The following is a 22,998-nucleotide window of genomic DNA, read 5'->3' as shown; positions in this document are numbered from 1 at the left end:
TCATTCTTAAAATACTTTATTTCAGCCCGATATTCTCATGATGTCAGATTTAGGGGTGTTTTCGGGGGTGAGGTGGTCCCCCAGACACTTAGCCCTGAAAAATATCAGCATCTTGCTTTTCTCTCAAATACCATTTATTTAAATCCCATATTGTCATTGTTTTAAGGGAGTTTACACGATGAGGCGTCCCCCAAATACATGGCCGCAAAATTGGTTATCAAATTCGTTTTCCAATCTTACGTACCTTTCATTCGAGCCACATATTGGCGTGGTTGAAAAATGTTTACCCTATGGGGGGTGTTTTGGGGAAGGATATCAAATTCGTATTCTACTCCCGAATACCTTTATTTGAACCCCATATTGCGATGGTCAGTAAAAAATTGCTGTTTGTGGGATATTTTGGGAAAGGGGTAAACCCGCAGAAAATAGGTTTCGAAAGTGGGTATCAATTCTTGCTCTACCCCCCAATACCTTTCATTTAAGCTCCACATTAACATGGTCGGTAAATATGTCCCATTTAGGGGTATTTAGGGGATCCGGGTAGTCCCCCAATCACTAAGCCAGGCGGCCATTCAGTAAGTTGGCCTTGAAAATATATATCGGATTCGTGTTCTACTCTAAAAACCCTCTTATTTGAACCTCATGTTGCAATAGTCAGCAAATACTTTCTATTTGGGTGGTGTTGTGGGGGTGGGGTGCCCCATAGACACTTTTCCCGAATATTGATATCAAAATCGTGCTTTACTCCCAAAGACCTTTCATTTGAGCCCCATATTGCTACGGTCATAAATTTGTCCCCATTGGGGATGTTTTTGGGGAGAGGCGGCCCCCAAACACTTGGTCTAATATTTGGATATCAGATTAGTATTCTACACTCAAATACCTTTTATTTTAGCCCCATAATTCCTGTTTGGGGGGTGTTTTGGGGAAGGGGTGGACCCCCAGAAACGTGGTCCCACTTTTGGATATCAGATTCCTATTCCACTCGCAAATACCTTTCATTTGAGTCCCATATTGCCATGGTCGGTATATATGTCCGATTTAGGGGTGTTTTGGGGGTTGGGGTGGTCACCCTAACACTTGGTCCGACAATTGGATACCTGATACGTTTTCTTATCCTAAATATCTTTCATTTGAGTCCCATATTGTCGTAATTGGTCTAAATATATGTTTGGTACGTTTTGGGGTGGGCGGACCCCCTCGGTATCCCATCCGAAATTTGGATAACAAATTTTTATTTTTAGGGTATGAGAGCACATAAAATTTCGCTTAAATCGCACCACCCGTCTCCGAGATCTGGCGTTTCTGAAAGGGGGAGGGTCCGTCCCCCTTCAGATATTAAAAAGTAGTACCCTATTTTCACCACGGGATCATTATGCACCACCTGTGAAAATTCCAAGAAAATCGGTTCAGCCGTTTCTGGGTCTATAAGGAACACACAAACAAACAAACAAACCTACATACAAATTGATTTTTATATATAAGATTTGTCTTACGTCTATAGATTACAAAATCCTTACAGACTAAATTAACTACTAAATATATATGTATATATATTTTAAGAATATACAGGTTTTAATACTAAATATGATTAAAGTATAAAATTAACTTCCTTTTTATTGGTTCACGACTTTTTGATTGATCAATATGATTATAAAATTTGTTGAATTCAAGGAAGAGGCGGCGCAAGGGGTCGTTATTTGCATAATTAGTGGTATAATAATTTATTTGAAGTAGTTGATAAAGACGAGTTGGACTGATTGGAACATTTATATGAAGTCTGTCTAAAATAAGTGTCCGACTTTCCGACTATATAAAAAATCCGCAATTACTTTTTACGTAGCTATGGAAAATGACCAAGAGCACTGTTTATAACCTGCACCAGTTCAGTGCTACAGTGTTGGTGTTGCAACAGTTTTTGTTGTATTGCTGAGCTCTGTTAACTCTGCAGCATCCTAACCCAGTTGAAATTTAGGTAGCTGCATCTTCCGGACATAGTGGACCCAGAATTGCTCTGGTTTTTCGGAATAGGTTAACATGGATTCAAATCCCGGCAAGAACATCAGAAAATTGTTTATCTGTATTCTTCCTGGAGCTGGCAAACTATCGACAATCGCAACATTCGATATTTTCGATATTTTTAATACTTAATATCGATAGTATCCATACAATCGTTAATTTCCCATCGCTTGTATTTCCAGCCATGTCGCACTGTGGCACCCCGTTCGGACTCGGCTATAAAAAGGAGGCCCCTTATCATTTAGCTTAAACGTGAATCGGACTGCACTCATAGTTCCTTAGTGGAATGTTCATTGGCAAAATTTGCAATTTTTTGTATTTCAAACAAAAATGAGAAGTAAAAATCATGACATCGATTTATATAGAAGCAATATAAATGCACAGACCGAACAAACCCAAAATTAGAAGTAAGTTGGAAGTCAGGAGAGAAATAATTGTAAAAAATTTTTGCCTAATCGAATGAAAATTGGGCCGTCTATAGGCGCAATGTATCTTAAAAGTTACATTCAGTGTCGAATCACCTATTTTTGTTCAATTTTGCACAAAAAAAATGTAACTTTTCCGATAGTATCGATAGGAAAAATATAAATCGATGCAAATGCAAATCTGCCCATGAACATTTCACTAAGGAACTGGGACAAACATCTCACATATCACTGAGTGCTGTCCGATTCAAATTTTAAGCTCAATGATAAGGGGTCTCCTTTATATAGCCGAGTCCGAACGTCGTTCCGCAGTGCGACACCTCTTTGGGGAGAAGTTTTAACATGGCATAGTACATCACAAATGTCGCCAGCATTAGGAGGGCATAACCACCGCGGAAAATTTTTTCTGATGTTCTCGCCAGGATTCCAAACCAGACGTTCAGCGTTATAGGCGGACATGCTAACCCCTGCGCTACGGTGGCCTCCAGCCGATATTGAGACAAAAAATAAATGTCTCCATTCTTGCCCTCACTAATACTGGCGTCATTTGTTAGGTATCCAGCCATGTAAAACTTTTCTACGAAGTGGTGTCGCTATGCAGCATATCGTTCGCACTTGGCATAAAGGGAGTCCCGTATTATTGAGCTAAAGCAATAATCGCTTTTTCCTTAAATTATAAAATTTTGAAGGTGGTCCGAATCATTAGGCCATTGACTCTCATCAAATCTCTTGTCGCGGAATAATAATAACAATTAACGTTTAACACATCGTCCAACTATGATACGATCGCGATGCCATCTGGATGACGTAGAATAGGGCAAAGACTGAGGTTCAACATCTTCCTTGGGGAACTGCTTCTTTCGCTGTAAGAGGCTTCGACTTCTTATCTTCAAGTTCCACATATGATTAGTCTACCACACAAGCAATTCATGATCCAACGTTTCAAGCCCGACCGGAGAGGTGTGTTGGCAATGTCATCAAAACGGCATGGCTGACTGCACAAAAGCTTTCTTTAAATTAAGAGAACCGTCCTCTGACGCGGCTTGACCTCGGCTAATATGTACAGTGATGGAGTCCAAAGTAATCTTTGTGCTACGCAGTTTCCGAAATCCACACTGATGCTCAGCACATACTCGATTCTTTCTTCAGCAGCTGAATCACTCAGACCATTATCCAGACATCGGGAACTAAAAGGCTACAGGAGTTCAACTGCATACGTCTGGGTTCGAATCCTGGCGAGAACAACAAAAAAATGTTAGCAGTTGTTATACCCTCACTAATGCTGGCGACGTTTGTGGGACATTCAACAGTGCACAATTTATCTACTAAATGGTGTCGCTCTGCGGCGACATTGATCTTTGACTTGAATCGAACGCCGGCATGGCATTACTATGAGCACCACTCGGGAATCGCCCCAGTGCACAACACACTGCTACAACAACAAAAACCACACGGGCTTGAACTTGAGCTCCGACTTGTGTGATCTTCATCGTTGTTGTTGTAGCAGTTTATTGTGTTCTGTCTTTCGTCTGCTTGATTCTGTTGAGTGTCAAGACCCAAGAACTCTGCGCGTCCACAGGGATCTGGGTCTGACTCGAGTGGGTCTGGCTGGGCAGTTAAACAGGTGACGTGTCTACCTACTAGATGATGATTTGGATTGTCTCTGCGATAATAGCCCAAAAGGTATTGCTTAGACAGCATGTAGTTATGTCTTCGCACTGGTAGGATCTTTGTCTCCTGATGGAGGTGGTCCACATGAGAACTGAGGAGAACGCAGTTCGGAGGCGGCATTCTAACAGATCTGAATATTATTCTACTGCGTGTCACAAAGCTGACGAGACCACGCTGTCGCTGCATAACTTACCACAAACCTTCATCGTCTTCATCCCGAGAAGTCGCCCGAGGTTGCGAATAGTGGAATGCTACATACGGAGTAGCTGTAATTGGAGTCGCGGACAATCAGCGGTTTTGAGTGAAGAGTTCTAGTGAGCGGCCGGTCGGCACCGGCTCTTGGTTAAATACTGAGTGCCTATGATGCCTGATATGACATAGCGAGCTTTTAGCGCTTTTAAATAACCAATGGTCATCACGTTCCCGCGGCGATCGGTCCTATGGATCGGAGCGAGCTTGCTCCCCTATCAGAGATTGACGATGATCGCTACCTTCTTAGGCAAATGCAACAACTTGTATCGAACAGTGAACTCGTCGAAATGGCTAGGATCGGTTATAATGAGAGCCAATCCCATGGCAGCCGGTTGTACGTACCAGATTGACACGATGGAGTCCTACATTAGCAAGGGCTGCCGCCTCAGTGTACAACACACTGCTGCAACAACAGCATAATGCCTGTCGATGTGTTTAATCTTATTTTTCGCATGGGGAAAGAGTCGGGTGGCTGTCTGGTCCCATATATATCCCCCAAGCGGACATATTTTTATAGCCGAGACCGAACGGCCGCAATGTGACACCTCTTTGGAGAGAAGTTTTCATTTCCATTCGGATTCGAACCCAGGAGTTCAGGCGGGCAAGCTTACCTCAGCGCTACGGAGGCCCCGGGACAATATAAGAGGCAAATAAAAGTGTTGACGCCCCACCACCTGAACTGTCCTCATTACGTTGAACACTTTGATAATATGGGACTCAAATGAAAGGTTTTTTGGAAAAGGGCCCGGAGAGGGTTGTTGTTTTCTTTTTCTTTAATTTGGCGCCCAACTTGTTGAGAAGTTTATCGGATTTGCTTACCGTCTGGCGAAAAAGATTTTCATCAACATAAAATCCATCTCATCAACAAATTTACTGAATAGATTCGATTGGTTTATTATAAAAAATAATGAATAACTAAGTAAAAAATTACAAGACTATGAATTAGCACTGAGTAGCAATTATCAATACCATTTCCTCCAACCACTTATTTCAAACCGTTCCAACATGATTTACTTTATGTACTGGTCCTACTAACCACGAATTTTTCTTCTTTCCCATATAATTTGTTAGCGGAATCCTTTAGCCTCAATTAAATGTCATTCCCTTTGGAAATAATAATAAAATCTAAAAAAAATTGCAGCTACTACACACATACTTATTTGTAGAAAGAAACTTGTATCAACGATACCATCTGACCAAGCAAAGAACCAACCGCATTTATCCCTCCAATTCCGAAACTTTTTTGTTGCTAGCTCGTTGAAAGGGTTAGTAAAAAGTTATCAGCTCCCTTGACGACTGGCAATTGTGAAAAAAGTTCATTTCTTCCGGAGTAAAACATTTAAACTAAATATACGCAAAGGAATTCTTGCCCCTTCTCAAACATTTTAGACAAACGTGGCGTACTGCTTAACAACAACCCCACAGTCAACCAACCTGATGCGAAAATAGCAAATAGCGAAGACCTAGGATACCTTTTGTGTTTTGCCACGGAAAGGGCCATTTTATTTAGAAAATGTTGTTAACATTTCTATGGCACGTAGAGAGAAATTGAAATGATGCCGCCGCCGCCGCCGCCACTGGCACCGCTTGCCTTCATTTTTCCCTATAATTGTGGGGCAAGGGGTTAATCAAATAAAACATTAACACAAAGTGTGGCTGTAATTTGCCTTTTTCTCTCTATCCAACAACGATTCCCTACAAAGCTGCCCCCAAGATCCAGGACTTTTGGTGCTTTGCGTGATGTTTTGTCTGTCTGTCTGTGCTCTTGTTATTTTTTCGTCTTTCTGGTTCCTTCCATTCGAGCAGCTATGTAATGTTGTTTTTCTCTTAATATCCCACCCCAGCAATGTTGTTTGTTGCTGGTTAAATCGTCTGTGTTAAGTGTACAAAATGGTTTGATGTAGGCGCCGCCGCCTTTGAATATTCGCAACAAAGCCATTCAGCATCATTAATGTTTAATGTGGAAAAACAATATGAATGAATGACGACTGCACGCCACTACACAGGGAAATGTATAAATCATGGGATTTATTGGTCTGCTAGGAAAAGTCCCAGTAAAGGGCGAAAACGAACATGAATGAATAAAGACTGAAACTTAACTACACTTACCCTTGTCGTGACCCTCAAATATTTGTTGATTTAAGCCATCAAATCACGATTTCATTAACAATTGAAGACGAATTTATTATGAATTATAATTAAAAGTAAAATTGGCCTGCAAAGGTTTTTGTAACAACATTAGGGAATAGGATTTCTCCCTTTTTTGTTTTTGTAAAATAAAGCCTTTTTTGATCTTTTATGAAAAAGATACTTTAGAAAATAGGTATTTAGTGAATGAGTTACTGAGAGTTTTTTGCTTTTTGGTCTGTTACAATTTTATTATTTGGACGACGACGTTGGTGGGCGACGAGTTTCAGCAGCTTGGTCCTTATCATCATCATCATCACTTTCCTCTTCCTCTGAATCACTGCTCAAAATATGATTTAGCTCACAGCCTACGGTGGCTACAGTATCCATAAGCGGCTTTACATCCACACTGGGATATTCGGCTTTGACTACCTGACCCACAACATGCAACAAGGCATCGAAACGTTTCTCGAGGCGACGATTGAAACGACGCTTATGGCGGTAATATTTTTCGCGTTCACTTATTTTACGACTATTGCCTGATGAAGTAGATGTAGGATTTTGTCTTTGTGTGGTTGTGTTATTCGTGATGTTGTTCATTCTCTCCGTGCTGGTGGAGGGCAATTCAGTCATGGAATAGTTTTCCTGTTTAATTACAAAGTTAGAGGCATTGTGGGATTGGGAAATATTGTCCGCCTTTATCTCAAATGTTCGAGCATTTTCGGTATGCAACTCAATATTTTCCATAACCGAAGGCAAAGAACTACTCTCCAAGGAGGAAGTGTGTTGCACATATTCTGTTCCCAACGATTCTTCACTGGTATCCAAGAAATAATGCAACTGTCTTTCTTCTATGGGAAATTTACGCACAATTCCCGCGCTCCCAATTGCCACCACAGAGCGTTTGGAATAGAAGTCATGATCGGTGTTGCGACCACAATTTTTAATGATGTCTTTGTAGTCTTTGCTTGAAGCCTCAACTATCGTGCCAGCCGAACCGACCATTTCGAATTCTTCATTGGTGTCACTGCTAAATATGGGCATAGCACCACCAACGCCACTAGCTTCAATGGCCCTTGGATCGCTGCCAGCAACTTGTAATAGGATTGTGGTATTATTTGGTATATTTTCCTTAACAGCAACACAGTCATGCTGTAATTTCATCAGAGACGCCGATGACGACGATGAAGACCCCTCCTTCAACATGGTGGACGTTGGTTTTATGTCCTTTTGCTGTTCGTGGTGTGTCCTTGATAGCGTTTGTTGTACCGCACCGGCAACCACTTCGCCACCATGCGGAGGTTCCATCACGTGGCCGATGTTTGCGAAGGAAAGCACAACCTCATTGCCCCCACTGGTGCTGCTGCTGGTGCTGGAGAATTTCTGTGTCACTGCGTACGAATGTAGATTTGTAGTTTTGCGTGTCATAAACGCATGTATTGCTTCAAAGAATTCCCATTCCTGATTTATGCGTTCAATCATTTCAGCATGAATTGCTTTGTTTGTGGCAATGCCATCCAGACGTGTTTGCTGATGTAAAATATGAAAGAGGCAAAAAGAAATGAAAAAAATATTTATTAAAATATGTTGATTGGCAGTGGTCGCGATACCGAGACAAGGAGAGGGTAAAATATTTATGCGGCCAATGAAATTGTTATGGTAAATCATTTTCTTGGAATTTGAGTATTTCATTAATGAAAAAAAGAAATACAAATGCTTCTTGTAAAGATTAAAAACAAAATTCATAATAACATCAATTCTATTAAAAAGGCTGATGGTATCCTTGGAAGTTATACGAGACAACAATACAAAAAACTTCGATGTCTTCTCTATGTTGGCCCACAAGGGTTTAGTTATAAGCCCAAACACATGTCGGGTTAAGTTGAAACACATTGGAATACATGAAACGGATTTTGTCATGGCAAATGAAATGCCAAACAACAAAGGGGTTGTAGCCTTTAACACCCCCTTTTAAACTTTCGATTTGTTGTCATTTGCCTTAGCAACACTCGCTTCGTTGCTCTTAAATAAATATGTTTAGAAGATATTAATAGAGTTATTCTTCCAATGGGAAGGACAAACAAAGGACAAGAAAAATGACGGTTGTATTCAGGTGGCTTTGGCATTAATTTGGCATAATTTTGTTTTCATATGAAATATGAGGTTAGAAGAGCATAACACCAATACCGCGTTGTCTATTTGAATCCACTGAGATCAAAATCGAAAATCTATCAAATGGATTTAAAAAATTATTTGAATCAAAGACTAAATGTGTGTTTACGTATTTTGTGCGGGTACTCCAATTGCTGAAAAGTAACTCTCTAAATCTAAATCATTACTCGTTCTTTTTCAAGTATAATCCAATTTTCCGATTCCGACGTGCCAATTATAATCCAATTTTCCGATTTGACTGTGTAATCACCCGGAATTAGCTACAATTTTAATTGAGTTGGATTGGAGTTATAAACACCAACAGCTATGTCAATTTTGGTCTTAATCAAAATCTAAATACATATACGTAGCATCTATAACATATGTTTTTAGTTTGCGAAATTATCGAAATTGTCTCCCTGGCACCTTATTGCGGGGTGTGAAAAATTGCCATTGAAGATTCCATTTAAGAACAACGGGGTTACTTATCTTTAATATTAATTTATGCTGTTTGATTCATATGTAAAGGAAGCTGCTTCTGCGAACTGCGTACCACAGAGTGGTATCACATAGTAGAGAAGTTTTACATGGCTGAATGCCTCTCAAATGTCGGCAGCAGTTTTCCATCTAGATTCAATGGGTTTTTATTTGGGAAACCTCTAGCGTTTCTATTGCCATTTTAAATCAGCGAGATGCCTTCTGCTGAGTTTATTACCTAATTACAAATCGCTTCAGCAGTTAATGGTTCAGATGACCATCAAATTGTAGAGGGTTTTGGAAGGCATGAGCGTATTTCACATACACACACTCAGTCAATTCGGAACAAAGTTTACGCCAGGTGCTTAAAAAGTCTAATTGGGTAACGATCGGTTTCTTTGGTGGAACTATTTGAATGGGATTTGGTGTGGAAATGGAAGGGTACAAACGTCCTTCACATAAAAAATGTCAGGCAAATCGGACAAAAAATTTGAAGACCAATTTATATAGGGGAGCTTTATCTACATTTGAACCGATTTGTAAAATTTGCTATCCCTACGGCCTACATCAATAACAAGAGATTTTGCAATATTCTAATTGAATCTCATTATTCGTTCGACCGCTTTCGTGATTTAATGATATGGCTAGATCGACTTAGAATGTCAATACAATCAAGAATATAAAGGGTGATTTTTTAGCTATTATCGTTTTGACAATACTGTTTTGTTTCACTGTCACACATCTTCAGTTTGAACTATAATTTAACCATGAATCGTCTTACAAACGAACAACGCGAGCAAATTATTGAATTTTTGTTATAAAAATGCGTGCTCTGTTAAGAAAGTTCATCGCGCGCTTCCTCCATTTTAAGACGAAGCTCATTTTTTTCTTAATGGGTACGTAAATAAGCAGAATTGACGATTTTGGAGTGAAGATCAGTCACAGTTTGGTGCGGTTTATGGGCAGGTGACATCATTGGACCGTAATTCTTCAAAAATGAAGCGAATCGTAACGTAACTGTGTATGGTGAGAGCTATCGTGAGATGATATCCAAATTTTTTGACCAAAATGCAAGAGCTTGACTTGCATGGCATGTTTCAACAAGACGGTGTCACATAACTCACAGGACCTAACAAAGGACTTATTAAGAGGCGAGTTCGGTGAACCTTTTATTTCACGTTCGGGAACGGTCAATTGGCCGCCTACATCGTGCGATTTAAAGCCTTTAGACTTTTTTTGTGGGGCTATGTTAAAGCTCTTGTCTATACAGGCAAGCCCGTTTCAATTGAAGCATTGGAAGACAACATTGAAGCAAATGTTGGAAAGAGTATGCCAAAATTGGACTAAGCGGATGGACCATTTGAGGCGCAATCACGGTAAACATGAAATAATGCATGAAACAATCTTCAAACATTAAATTATATGAACCGTATTATCGATTCAAATAAAATGTCATGTCTTTTTCCGTCCTTTTTTCTTTGGCTTTTTTTTGAAATCCTTTCCTGTAGCTCTTAAAAAATCGCCCTTTACGTTATTTTGTAGTTCGCAGATCAATATTTCGACGTGTTACAAATGACTAGAATAGTATAGTCCCATATTATGGTGGTGGGTATAAAAAAATTGTTGCTACCTTTGCCATTACCCATGGATAACCACTTGTGATGAGCGGTTATCGTAACTTAATCCCCTTCAGAAATTTTATTCACGTCATGTTTTGGTGAGTTAGCATGTAAAAGAAAAATATAAGAAGTTATCCAAAATCACAAAAAAAAAAATGCATGAGTTGAACAATTTTTCAAAAAAAACCTGTTTCTTGGATGACTTTAGGGGGTATGCAATAATTTAAAGGAATTTAAAAAACACTTCTTGAAGCCAGATTTGGTGGCAAGCAATCTTTGCTATATATTGCATAAACATTCCATTAAGGAATATTGCATAATACTGCCCAGTTGATGTTTTACCTCAACAAAAGGGGCTTTTTATTTGTAGTCGAGTTCGTATAAAACAAAAGTAAGAACAGCTGATTTTTACTGGATTCGAATCCATAATACGCGGACATGCTATCTTCTGTGCCATGGTGTCCAAACTAGAAAAAGTCTTAGTTCAATTCAACTTGTTCTTGGCAACACACTTGGATTAAATTAAACAACAACAAAGAACCACAATATTCTCTCTCAGCAAGCACGTGTAAAACTAGTTCAAAGCCTATTCAGCTTTGAATATGCTGCATACAACTATTTTCCATCGGCGCGATGAATGCATTTTAAAGCCATAAATAAACTTACTTTTGGCTTTGTATTACTACCAAACAGTTAACTGCTTTCTAAATGCCCTATCATATTTATCTCATGAGCTTTATCAACAGTTGGCCACTAGATAATGGCAATACATATAGTGACGTTTGCCCCCGTTTACCTTATATTGTTTGTATCGGGTGAGCATATTAGACCACTGCTTTCGTACGAAAAACACATTGAAATCATCCAATTTAGCGACACTCAAAACTTTCCTGCAAACAACAAAAGAAAGAAGTGGTATCAGTAAATCATATGGGGGTGGAGGGACTGTATGATTAGTTAATTGATACTTACTTCCAAGGCACCACACTATTGCTAGGCTTGCTATTAAACCACGAATCATAATTGATGCGAGCCTCCACCAGTTTGCGTTTTTGTTCAATGGTCCCTAAAGCAGGGAGGAAAATACCATACATAATTGGATAAGTCTAAGGGAATATTACGAAAGACCTAGGGGAATCCTTTCTTATTTGAATGGCTTACATTTCTTGGAGGCTCTACGTTTAGCGTATGAATGCAATTCCATGTTTCTTTGTTCCTCGCCCCGCCGTTGTTGATTGGTGTCAGCCGATTGCCTGTTTTTTTTCTTTTTTTGTTCCTTCAGTTCCCTTTAGTGTGTTGATAATTTTGCTGAGCAAACATTATTATCGTTTTTCTTTTGTTTTTGTTGTTAATAGATTTTATTTTTTTTCTTTTTGTATTTGTACTTTGAAAATTAAAAAATCACCGAGTTTTCACTGCCTCACTGCCGTCATTTCGATGCAAATGCGGTAGAAGAGGCTTGTTGAATTTAGTTCTCGCTGTCGAAGAATCTCATGTTTTATTTTGAGGTTATTTTTCTTTGCACATCGTATAAATAGGATTGCCAACCACATTTTTTTATGATTTAGGCATGTGAGGCTGTAAGTCGTTAGGGAAATTTTAGTATTCAAATAATAATAAAAAACTACACTTGCTAGTACCCAAATGAATAACAAAAAAATCAAAAAACTTGCCTTAATATATAAATAAACATAAAATTTGAAATCGGGCTAGTGAATATAGACCATCCAAAAATTCCTAAATGTCTAAATTTACACTGGTATTCACAAAACTTAAACCATGTTTCCACTAGAGCCCAATTCCACTTGCCTTGAGATAATCTCAAACCCATTTCCATTACGATTTACGCCGTTTTTATTTGTCAACAGTGACGTTTTTTTCAACGTTTTTATTGTGATTAGCATTTTTATTATGTTCAGCATATACATTGCGGTCAGCAATTAAATTTGTGAAACGTTTTTATCAAATTACTACTAAACTTTATAATTTCAATAAGAAATTTTCAGATGTTAAGAAAAATTACTGCCCAAAAATCCCAATAATTACCGGTATTCTATGCAAACGCAAGGTTGCATTTGAATTTTGAAGGAGATTTGCTGCAAATCTCTTCAAATAAGTAGATTTGCTCACATTAAACATTTATGGGAAACCTCGTTACAAAACCCGAGATTTCTGAAATCTCGTCGCAAATCTAGATTTGCTGAATTGCCAAATAAACTTACTTTAATGGTGCTTTAAGTATTGTGTATACCGATGTAATACTATTAAAAGATTCTGTTTTGATCACAAATATGGAAACATAATTTTTATATTATATATTAAAATACATATATGTATATTATATTTTTTATATTACCTCTACTCGTTTTGAGTTTTGCAAGTACGCTGTTTAAATAAATCAGCGTAAATAAGCGTTTGTCCCTTTTTCTTTTATCAGCAAACTGACTTCCCTTTTTAAGGCTAATACTATGTTCGTTTTACAAAAAATTAATCGGCGAAAAATATCGCGAAAAGGAAAAGCGCACCTAGTATCAGCTTTTGCAAACTTTTTTAAACGTTACGATTTACGAGAACAAAAACCGGATTCAAGGCTAATTTTAGAAAGGGAAAATCGATGATTGAGCCATTAATACAGGTTTCATTGATCAGTGTAATCGTGGTTTAAACTACTATGTATGCCTCCGTTCGGTCGCATTGTTGTTATTTTAGTCATAGCCATAGCCATTTTACTTAATTGATGGTTTTTATGAGAGCAGCATACATTTCAGTATTTTCAACTTTATTAGTGAGCCCATCAATGTTTTAAAATATTTGTTTTCCAAAATGATGATTTTTGAAAACTGCAATTGATTTCTAATTCATTAATGCTCATATTCACAAAATTTAAGGCGGCTTTCAAGAAGGTTTATTTGACAGATTTCCTTTATAGAACTGTTAAATTAACCTACTTTAAATCTGCATTAAGTGTTGTGACGAATGCGGGTATAAATTGATTAAAATTTTGGCAACTCTGTTTGTTGCTCTCAAAACATGGCTGTCTAATAAGTAGGTGTGTGTATGCCTGTGTGCAATGTCTCTGCGGCAAGTGTCATTTGCTCTCTGCTCGTTTGTTTACATTTAGTTGTTTTTGTATTGTAGCAAAAAGAAACTCTCTATGCCTCTCTCTCTCGTAACAGCTGTTTTTATGCTCTCTGTAGTATACTACTGATTTTCCTTCTCTTTGTTATCGATATATTTAGATTTAAATTGTTATCGAATAAGGAAAAGAAAACAACCAAGTTAAATTACAGTTATTTTCAAATTTGTATTTAATTTAGATTTTTTCATATTTAATTACAAGACATTTTTTCAAATAATTTAATTTATTTATTTCTTTCTTTTCTTTATTTCTTTGCGGATTTGAACTATATGTGATGTCTATTTTGTTTTTTTAATTATTTTACCACCACCAACAACAACCACATTATTTATGTTCTATGTAACGTGAACGCCAATTCAATAAAAAAAAACACAAAATATAGTACCAACGATAATAATGCATGCAATGGTCATGTTGATGAACACATTAATACAAAAGAGGAAGAAGTCTATCAAGATTTGTGTGCCTTACAAAGATCGAGTAGAAGTCAGGTATTATTTTCATTCAATTTTTAGTTATTTCTCATGATTTTGGCCTTCTTGATAATGTGCACATAATATAGCATGTTTTCGTCTATAGCGTATGCAACTTCCAACCGAATTTTAAATTTCGCATTCGTTTTCCCAACTGTAGATAACATCCGCCACCAGTTTTGAACAACGTGATTATGTTATACGTGAACTTATTGACACAGAATCAAATTATTTGGATGTTTTGAATGCCTTAAAATTGAAATTTATGGCACCTCTGGAGAGATATTTAACTCCCGAAGATATAAAGCAAATATTCCCGCGTATTAAGGTAAGCGAAATTGGTGAAGTGGAAGCAAATATTATATTGGCAAACACTAACATTCCTTTTTTGACATTGGCAGGAACTTGTTGATATACATACCAAGTTTTTGGATAAACTGCGAGATTCCCTACAACCCAATGCGAAAATGAAAATGAGTCAAGTGTTTTTGGAATTCCGAGAACCATTTCTTATCTATGGCGAATATTGTTCTTGTCTATTAGGTGCCATTGACTTTTTGGGTGATGTCTGCAAAAAGAATCAAATTATAGAACAATTAGTACAAGTAAGTACAAAGCCATAGTTTTTTCAATAACACTATAAATAGGTACTATAGTTGTAGTTAATTTTCCTTTTTTCAGCAATGTGAACGTGAATACAATGTAGGCAAATTACAATTAAGGGATATCTTATCTGTACCCATGCAACGTATTTTAAAATACCACTTACTTTTGGATAAATTAGTTAAAGAAACATCACCGGTGAGTTGAGACGAAATATTTATAATAAATCATTTAATGATGATTGTATTTGTCTAAGGCCCACGAAGATTATCGCTCTCTGGAAAGAGCTAAGGAGGCCATGATTGATGTCTCACAGTATATTAATGAAGTGAAAAGGGATTCGGATCATTTAGTTATCATACAAAAAGTCAAGGTACGTTTGTTCGCCTGCAATGATAGATAAAACTGGTTCAAAGTGACAGTAAGCACCCGCCGTATTTAGTGGCCTATTTACTAGACGTGCTCTTGATAATCTAGAAGAAAGTTCTTGATCTGAGCAGAATTGAAGACACCTTATTATTCAGATAATGTGGTCCAGTCAGAATTAAAAATAGAGCTATAAGGCGGTGTCTTAACACATGACATATAAATCTGTAATTAGCTCCTCCTATATATAATTTTCTATTTTAACTTTACCTTTATAGGATAGCATTATTGATTTACACCTACTGCAAAATGGTAATGACCTCCTTCAATACGGTCGGCTATTGCTCGATGGTGAGCTACACATTAAGGCGCACGAGGATCAAAAGACTAAACTGCGTTACGCTTTTGTCTTTGATAAAATTCTAATTTTGGTTAAACCATCGCATATGAAAACTGGCGATATGCAATATACGTATCGTGATTCACACAATCTCAATGAATATCAAGTGGAACAGAGTCATTCGAGGCGTACCATTGGGCGTGATTCACGTTTTAAATATCAACTACTGCTGGCACGTAAATCGGGCAAAACAGCATTTACATTGTACTTGAAATCAGAACCAGAGAGGGATAAATGGCGTAAAGCATTAACCGAAGCAATGTGAGTGAAAATAACATTAAATAAACCATAATAAAAAAATGTATGCATTTTAACAGTTATAAGTTGACTATATAAAAAACAATGATTTCTCTTATATCTTGGTTTAAAATTAGCATGTGTTTAGGATATAAAAGATTATTTTATATAAAATTCAAAATAAATATTCCTCATTATTATAACAGGGAAAACTTGGATCCACCCGGTTGTCGTAACACGGACCACAAAATGGAAATATTCACCTTTGATGCACCCACAACCTGCCGACATTGTTCGAAGTTCTTAAAGGGTCGTATACATCAGGTAAATTTAGAAAAATAATCTGTTGTCAAGCTCAATTTTCATATTTTTATGTTTTTTCTTTTTTTTCAGGGCTACCGTTGCAAAGTCTGCGAAATAGCTGTTCACAAAGGCTGCATCTCATCAACCGGCCGTTGTAAGCAAACTGTTGTCGCTATACCACCTCCTGTCTGTGATAGACAATTAGCACAATTCAATTGGTAAGTTTGGATTTGGAGACTGAAGATGAAAGAACATATCGTTCGTCTTGTCACTTTTTAATTTTCTAAACAAAATCGTATAAGTAGGTTAGGTTAGTAATAGGGTGCGGATATTAATCCGTCCCATGTCACTATGGAAATAAACCTAAAGTCCCACGCACAGGATAGGTCTGAGCACCACACTGGTTGGAACATTGAGGTCCGATCTGAGTTGTGTTCATTGCTGTCACCAGAAGCTTAGCTGCGTCCACAGGTTGCGGATAGTATGATTGCTCCATACGAAGTAGCTGCAACGGCAGTCTCGGACAATAAGCGGTATTAATGGTGTGCAGGAATGAAAAGTTTCCATGACACCCTTCTTTCCATTAGGTTTAAAATAGCACCGCCATCACCAAGTGCGACAAGCTGGAGACCAACTGGACAAAATTCGAAAGGCTACCCAGAAGAGTCTCAGTGAGAGGCTGGGTGGCACCGGCTCTTGCACAAATACTGAGTGCCTACGATGCTCTATATGACAAGGCGGTTTATTGGCGACTTTAAATAACCAATGGCGCGGCGATCGGTTCTATGGTTCTTGCTCACCTACAGGAGCTTGACGAGGATCGCCAACTCCACATGAAAGTGTGGTTACAACAAAAACAACCTAAGACATTAATCGGCTTATGCGCTATAAATACAAAAAAGGAACCTCGAAATAGAAAATTTAACTCGGAAATTCTGTGCTACTAACAAAATCCCTTATTATATTCCATACCATGCCCCTAAGTTCATTTCTGGTATTGTGTCCCCACCTACGTGCCGGCGTCTGTTAGCCGCGAAAGCCGGGCAATGAAATAGCAAATACTCCAACGTCTCATCACCTTCCCCACATTTTAAAAGTCAATGAAACATTGAAACATTGGTAAATGTGTTACCACGTTCTACAACAATTTCCTGACATCGTCCAGAAAAGTTATGAAATAAGCGTATCGACCTATAGGATACATTTCTTAGTGATTTGCTCATTTTCATATTTCCTTAAAACGTGGATGTTATCATCGTAGAATCTCTCGATACCTAAGGCATGTGGTCAATATTTGCACGCAGCTGCCTAAAGATGGATCTTGACTGACCGACTGAGACTTCGTAATCGTATAGAAACCTTAGTTTCAATGTTAAAACCAAGACTAGCACACACTAGCACTAGAACGAAATCACTTAAAAGTATAGTAAAGGGAGATGGAACTTGAACAGAATCCATTGGTTATCCTCTGGGTAGCCTTTCGAATTTTGTCCAGTTGGTTTTCGGCTTATTGCATTTGGTGCTGAAGGTGCCATTTTCAACCTAACGGAAAGTAACTCCATTTCTGCACACCATTGATTAGATTTTCAAACCAAATTGTTACATCAAAAACCTCTGACATATATGCAGGTTTCTCTGAAAGTTGATGGGACAAATACGATGCTAAAGAGTAGGATTATCAATGCATTGTTAGCAGAGAGATCGATTATGAAGATAATGGCCAGAGTGGTACCACCGGTAAGAGTTTCATACGCATAACTGTGACTCCTGGGTATCAAAGCTTGATGTATACGCCAGGAACAAATATTTTAATGGAAGGACCCTTACATTCCGCATATAAACCTCCGGATGGCCCAAATAGTTATTTTATCAAAAAGTATAAAAGGAGGCAATTTGAAGAGATCAATCCTAAATGTAATATGTTTAGCAGCTCGGTTCCAATTGGTCAAGCATTTAGACGCAATCCTTGACCACAATTTAAGGGTAGAAATACACCCTACTTCATTGCAAGTCAAAAAGGAAAAAACTGCTTTGCTATGTTTCATACATCCAAAATGTTCCGCAGTATCCACATAATCTACAATGTGTGCACCAAAAATTCATGGACGTGAATGTGCATAGGTGAAACGAACAGCAGCATACGGATAGTGTAAGCAACTCGTGTGCCTTGTTCGGCCTACACATTATTGTTACTTTACATAGCATTGTTGTTATTTTGCACTTTGTTGATTGGTCGTGATTTAGTGCCCTTCATACAAACACAATTTATTATTTTCAACCGTGTTAGTGTGCCCATCGCTGGACTGATGAAAGAGGGCTTAGGGATTATGGCTCAGCCTTTTGAGATCAAAAACATATCTTATATCAAAGAAAAAATGAGCCTCAACTTCATATATAGACCCTCGCATTTCTACGATAAGGCAAAGATACTTCGTCCTTTGGACCGGAACAAGCTTGCTCACCTACAGGAGCTTGACGAGAATCGCCAACAACAACAACAACTGGTCTGCTTTCCCAGCAGTCATCGCAATCAAAAACTAGTAGATACATAACTACCGCGTAGAAACGGCAAGCTTTCGAGTGTGTTCTTAGTCTCACTTTTCCTTTTACGACTTTTTATACCCATCACCACAGGTTATGGGGTATTCCAATCTAGTCATTCCGTTTGTAACACCCCGAAATATCGATCTGGGACCCTATAAGGTATAAATATTCCTGATCGTCTTAACATTCTTAGTCGAACTACCCATATCCGTCCGTCTGTCGAAATCCGTCCCATCACGTTCCCAATCGGTCTATAACATGATATAGCTGCCAGATAAACTGATCTCCCGATTTCTTTACTACGTCCTCTAGAACCTAAAAATTTTGCCCGATTTTGCAGAAGTTTGGTGCATAATAGAGTACATTTATGGGAGGCCATTGTGGTGCAGAGGTTAGCATGTCCGTCTGGAGCGCCGAACTGGGTTAAATCCCGGCGTAAACATCAGGAAAACGTCTTCAGCGGTTGTTGTTGTTGTAGCAGTTTATTGTGATCTATCTTTCGTCTGCTTGATTCTGTTGTCAAGATCCAGGAACTCTGGGACTAGGATGGGGTACGTCCAGAGGGACCTGGGTCTGAGTCGAGTGGGTCTGGCTGTGCATTTAAACAGGTGACGTGTATTGTATAGTATGGTCCCTGGTAACAATCGGGACATACATATTGCATGTCGATGATGATTTGGATAGTCTTTTTGATAACAGGCCAAAAGGAATTGCTTAGACAGCATGTAGTTATGTCTTCGCACTGGTAGGATCTTTGTCTTCTGATGGAAGTGGTCCACATGAAACTGTGGAGACAGCCCGTCGCAGTTTGTCAGAGTTCTTTATCGAACATCACAGTCAGCTCGATATTCACCTCACGCGTATTTGAAGTGAACAATGTGGCTAAAGATTTGGTGGCAGATATCTTCAGATTTCTTGCAGCGAAATATGAGGCAAGTTCATTGAGGTAGACGTTCAACCTATCGGAGATGTCAACAATGAGTGGGGGGCCTGTTGCCATGGTCATACAATCGTCCGCATATGATACGATCTCTGTGCCGTCTGGAGGGGGTGAAATGGAGTATAGGTAGAGGTTAAACAGTGTCGGAGATATCACCCCGGCTTGGGGAACTCCCTGTTTCACTCTACGGTGCTTCGACTTCTTATCCCTAAATTCTACAATTGACTGGCGACCACATAGATAATTCGCGACCCACCGTTTCAGGCCTGGCTGTAGGGACTGTTGGCGATGTCCTCAAATAGTTTGGCATGGCTGAACCTGTCGAATGCCTTCAATAGGTCCAGTGCCACGAGGACCGTCCTATCACATGGCCTGGGCTGATTGAAGCCACGGCAAATGTGTGCGGTGATGGTATGCCAAGCAGTTCTTGTGCTATGAAGTCGCCATGTTGATGCTCGGCGAATGAAAAGTCTTCTACGAGGCTCGGGAGGAGTAATGCCTCAAACGTCTTTGCTACTGGTGAGAGAAGGAAGATCGGTCTGTACGACTCCCCCAAACTCGGGTAATTTCCAGGCTTTAGTAGCGACATCACTCTGCCCAGAAGACCACAGCTTGCCTAAACCGGTGCCTTAGTTACATTGCTCCAAGTGTTCCAGCCACAAATTCCGCCTCTGTTCGTTAACTACCCTGTTTATTTCCAGATTCAGCTTACTGCCTCTGGGGTTAGTGGGGTCCGTACAACGAATCCCATGACGCTCGTTTGCGAGTACCACTGCTTGTGCCGGGAAATTGGGCCACACTGGGGGGATTCGAAAAGCGATCGGCTTCTGCGTTAATGATGTCTCGGAATTTCCTCTCGGCAACCAGCACAGCCGAGGAGGTGTCAGTTCACTGAAGCGGCGATGGGTGTACTCTCTGAAGCCAGCCCAATCTTCTTCTGACTGATAAACGTCCGGCGCTCAGAGATTATGAAGTCGGGTGGTCGGTCGATGGTGAGAATTGTGGGGAGGTGGTCTGATCCCAAAGAGATGACGGCTTGCCGGGATATGTCAGTCAGGAGAACTGGGAATGCAATGGAAATGTCTGGCGAGCTGCTGCATCTCCCCGTAATCATAGTGGGAGTATAGTGGAGCCTTCAATCTGCTCTAAAACAGCTATGCCACGCTGGTCGTCACCTAGGGTATAATGCCATGAAATGTGATGCGCATTAAAGTCCCCTAGAACCAGACGATTATGGCTAGATAGTAAGCTTGGCCTATAATTGGGACACAGATACCAACCGGCGGTATTTACACGTTGTATAGCTCTATCTCGGCAGTACCGGACCTGACTGCTATCCCCACGCACTCCATGTTGGGTCACTGGCTGGCGCCAGGCGCAGGCGAGATAGGTCTGATTGCATGAAATGGTGTGGTCACGAAGGCCAATCCCCTACCTCCATTCCTTTAGTGATCCTTACGTAGCACATTGTATCCGTGACAACTGTGCAAGCTTCAGGTGTTGGTCAGCTTTGTCTCCTGGATCGCTGCGACCATATGTTCTTCCACTTCACAAAATCCACAACCCGTCGATCTTGCCACGAAGACGGCTGCAATTCAATTGCAAAAATAATACACTTCCCGGCACTAACCTGTCAATATTGGGGCTGCTGTTGCGTATATTGCCGCACGGGAGAGGTCGGGGGGTCACACAGTCCGATGACGATGACGCAGAAGGCGACGACGACGACGCTTGTGACCCGCTGTTGTCTATGTTCGTACAGCACCTTGCAACATATTTAGTATGACTATACTCCCGTAGTGTAAGGCCATAGCAAGATCGGTTACACCTCACCGACACCGACCGATGGTGGAGGCGATTCTGGCAAACCGAACAGAATCAAGGCACTCCGGGATGTGCCTCTCCATGACGAAAAAAGGTCGAACATGTACACTGAGGCGGCAGCCCTTGCCGATGAAGGATCCATCCATCGGGTCAATTGCGCATGTAACCCTGTGGAACAGCGAAACGGTCAGTAGGACGGCGAAAATTCTATGGAAAGATCCAGATCGTGAGAAAGCGAAGCTTTTACTGAAAGGAAGTAAGAAGGAAGTTAGTATAGCTCTCGGTATCATAACGGGACACATAGGACTACGAGCTCACTTATGCAAAATCGTTGTGACAAGTGATACCATGTGTACGGCATGTGGAGAAGATGATGAGATGTTGGGGCATTTCCTATATCATCCATCGGGTCAATTCGGGTCCATTCCATTGGGTCAATCTGGTGCGTACAACCGGCTGCCAATTGTTATCCCAAGGTCAATCCGGTGCGTACCCAAGTTTTTATCCCAAGTGGTGTCGCTAAACGCCACGCCTTTCGGACTCGGTGTAAAAAAGGAGGCGCCGTATCATTGAGCTAAAAATTGAATAGGACTGTACTCATTGATAGAAGTTTGCTGCTGTTCCCTTGCATTTGCAAGTACAAGTGTTTACTACAACTAAGTTAATTTGACAAACTTTTTGGCAGTGGGTTCCAAAGATTCGGACCGGCCAAACTTAGCACTTGTTTGTGTCCGACCATTCATAACAGATCAGTACAATAATTTGGTGTCTTTGATTGTGCGATTGCGAATTTTCATGTATTCATTTTTTTATATCCTTAGGTTTGTTGGCAATATGGACAGAGAAACAGCTCAAGCTCGCTTAGAACATCGAAGAGTTGGCACTTACCTTTTGAGAGTAAGGCCACAAGGTGCCTCGAATCCCAAAGAGACAATGTATGCCCTAAGTTTAAAGTAAGTTTTTCTATAGACCAAACATTTGTATGTCATTTATAATCAACTAAAACTTGTGTATTTTGTCTCAAACCTAGAACCGATGATAATGTTATTAAACATATGAAAATTAATCAAGACCATTCTGGAGACACGGTGGCATATTGCCTATCGTCAAGGAGGCATTTTAAAAATATCGTTGAATTGGTCTCCTATTATGAACGAAATGATTTGGGTGAAAATTTTGCGGGGTAAATACAAAAGAAAATTTTAAAAACTAAAGCCCATTCATTAGAATACAAAATAAAATTGAATTTCAGTTTAAATCAATCCTTGCAATGGCCCTATCGTGAAGTTTATGCCACCGCCATATATGATTTTGAGCCTAAGGGCAACAACCAATTGATGCTGAAAACTGGATGTCAGGTACTTGTCATGGGCAAAGATGGTGATAATAAAGGTTGGTGGCGTGGCAAAATAGGTGATGTGGTAAGTT

General features: G+C 39.5%; 2 protein-coding genes across 3 annotated transcripts in view; one reads left to right on the top strand and one right to left on the bottom strand.

Annotated features, from left to right (window-relative positions):
• The window catches only part of LOC106086289 (protein vav), a 211,256-nt gene that overhangs the window by 170,737 nt on the left and 17,521 nt on the right, over window positions 1–22,998 (top strand). The window contains exons 5-15 of one of the 2 annotated variants that reach the window (XM_059366779.1): window positions 14,263–14,371; window positions 14,514–14,681; window positions 14,755–14,958; window positions 15,035–15,154; window positions 15,213–15,329; window positions 15,601–15,983; window positions 16,166–16,283; window positions 16,353–16,480; window positions 22,392–22,523; window positions 22,601–22,753; window positions 22,823–22,991. In XM_059366779.1, coding sequence (XP_059222762.1) covers window positions 14,263–14,371; window positions 14,514–14,681; window positions 14,755–14,958; window positions 15,035–15,154; window positions 15,213–15,329; window positions 15,601–15,983; window positions 16,166–16,283; window positions 16,353–16,480; window positions 22,392–22,523; window positions 22,601–22,753; window positions 22,823–22,991 — 1,801 coding nt within the window. The remainder of the gene's footprint in view (window positions 1–14,262; window positions 14,372–14,513; window positions 14,682–14,754; window positions 14,959–15,034; window positions 15,155–15,212; window positions 15,330–15,600; window positions 15,984–16,165; window positions 16,284–16,352; window positions 16,481–22,391; window positions 22,524–22,600; window positions 22,754–22,822; window positions 22,992–22,998) is intronic. The other variant, XM_059366778.1, reaches the window with a different exon arrangement.
• Window positions 6,526–12,264, bottom strand: LOC106086290 (uncharacterized). The gene is made up of 4 exons (XM_013250902.2): window positions 11,903–12,264; window positions 11,714–11,807; window positions 11,538–11,631; window positions 6,526–8,024 (listed from the first exon to the last, which is right to left on the bottom strand). The coding sequence occupies exons 1-4, from the start codon at window positions 11,943–11,945 to the stop codon at window positions 6,747–6,749; spliced, it is 1,509 nt and encodes a 502-aa protein (XP_013106356.2). The 5' UTR covers window positions 11,946–12,264; the 3' UTR covers window positions 6,526–6,746.

This window comes from Stomoxys calcitrans, chromosome 4, assembly GCF_963082655.1.
Source record: "Stomoxys calcitrans chromosome 4, idStoCalc2.1, whole genome shotgun sequence".
Taxonomy (NCBI): domain Eukaryota; kingdom Metazoa; phylum Arthropoda; class Insecta; order Diptera; family Muscidae; genus Stomoxys; species Stomoxys calcitrans.
The sequence above is the reverse complement of the archived record's forward strand: the minus strand, read 5'-3'. Positions and strand labels throughout refer to the sequence as shown.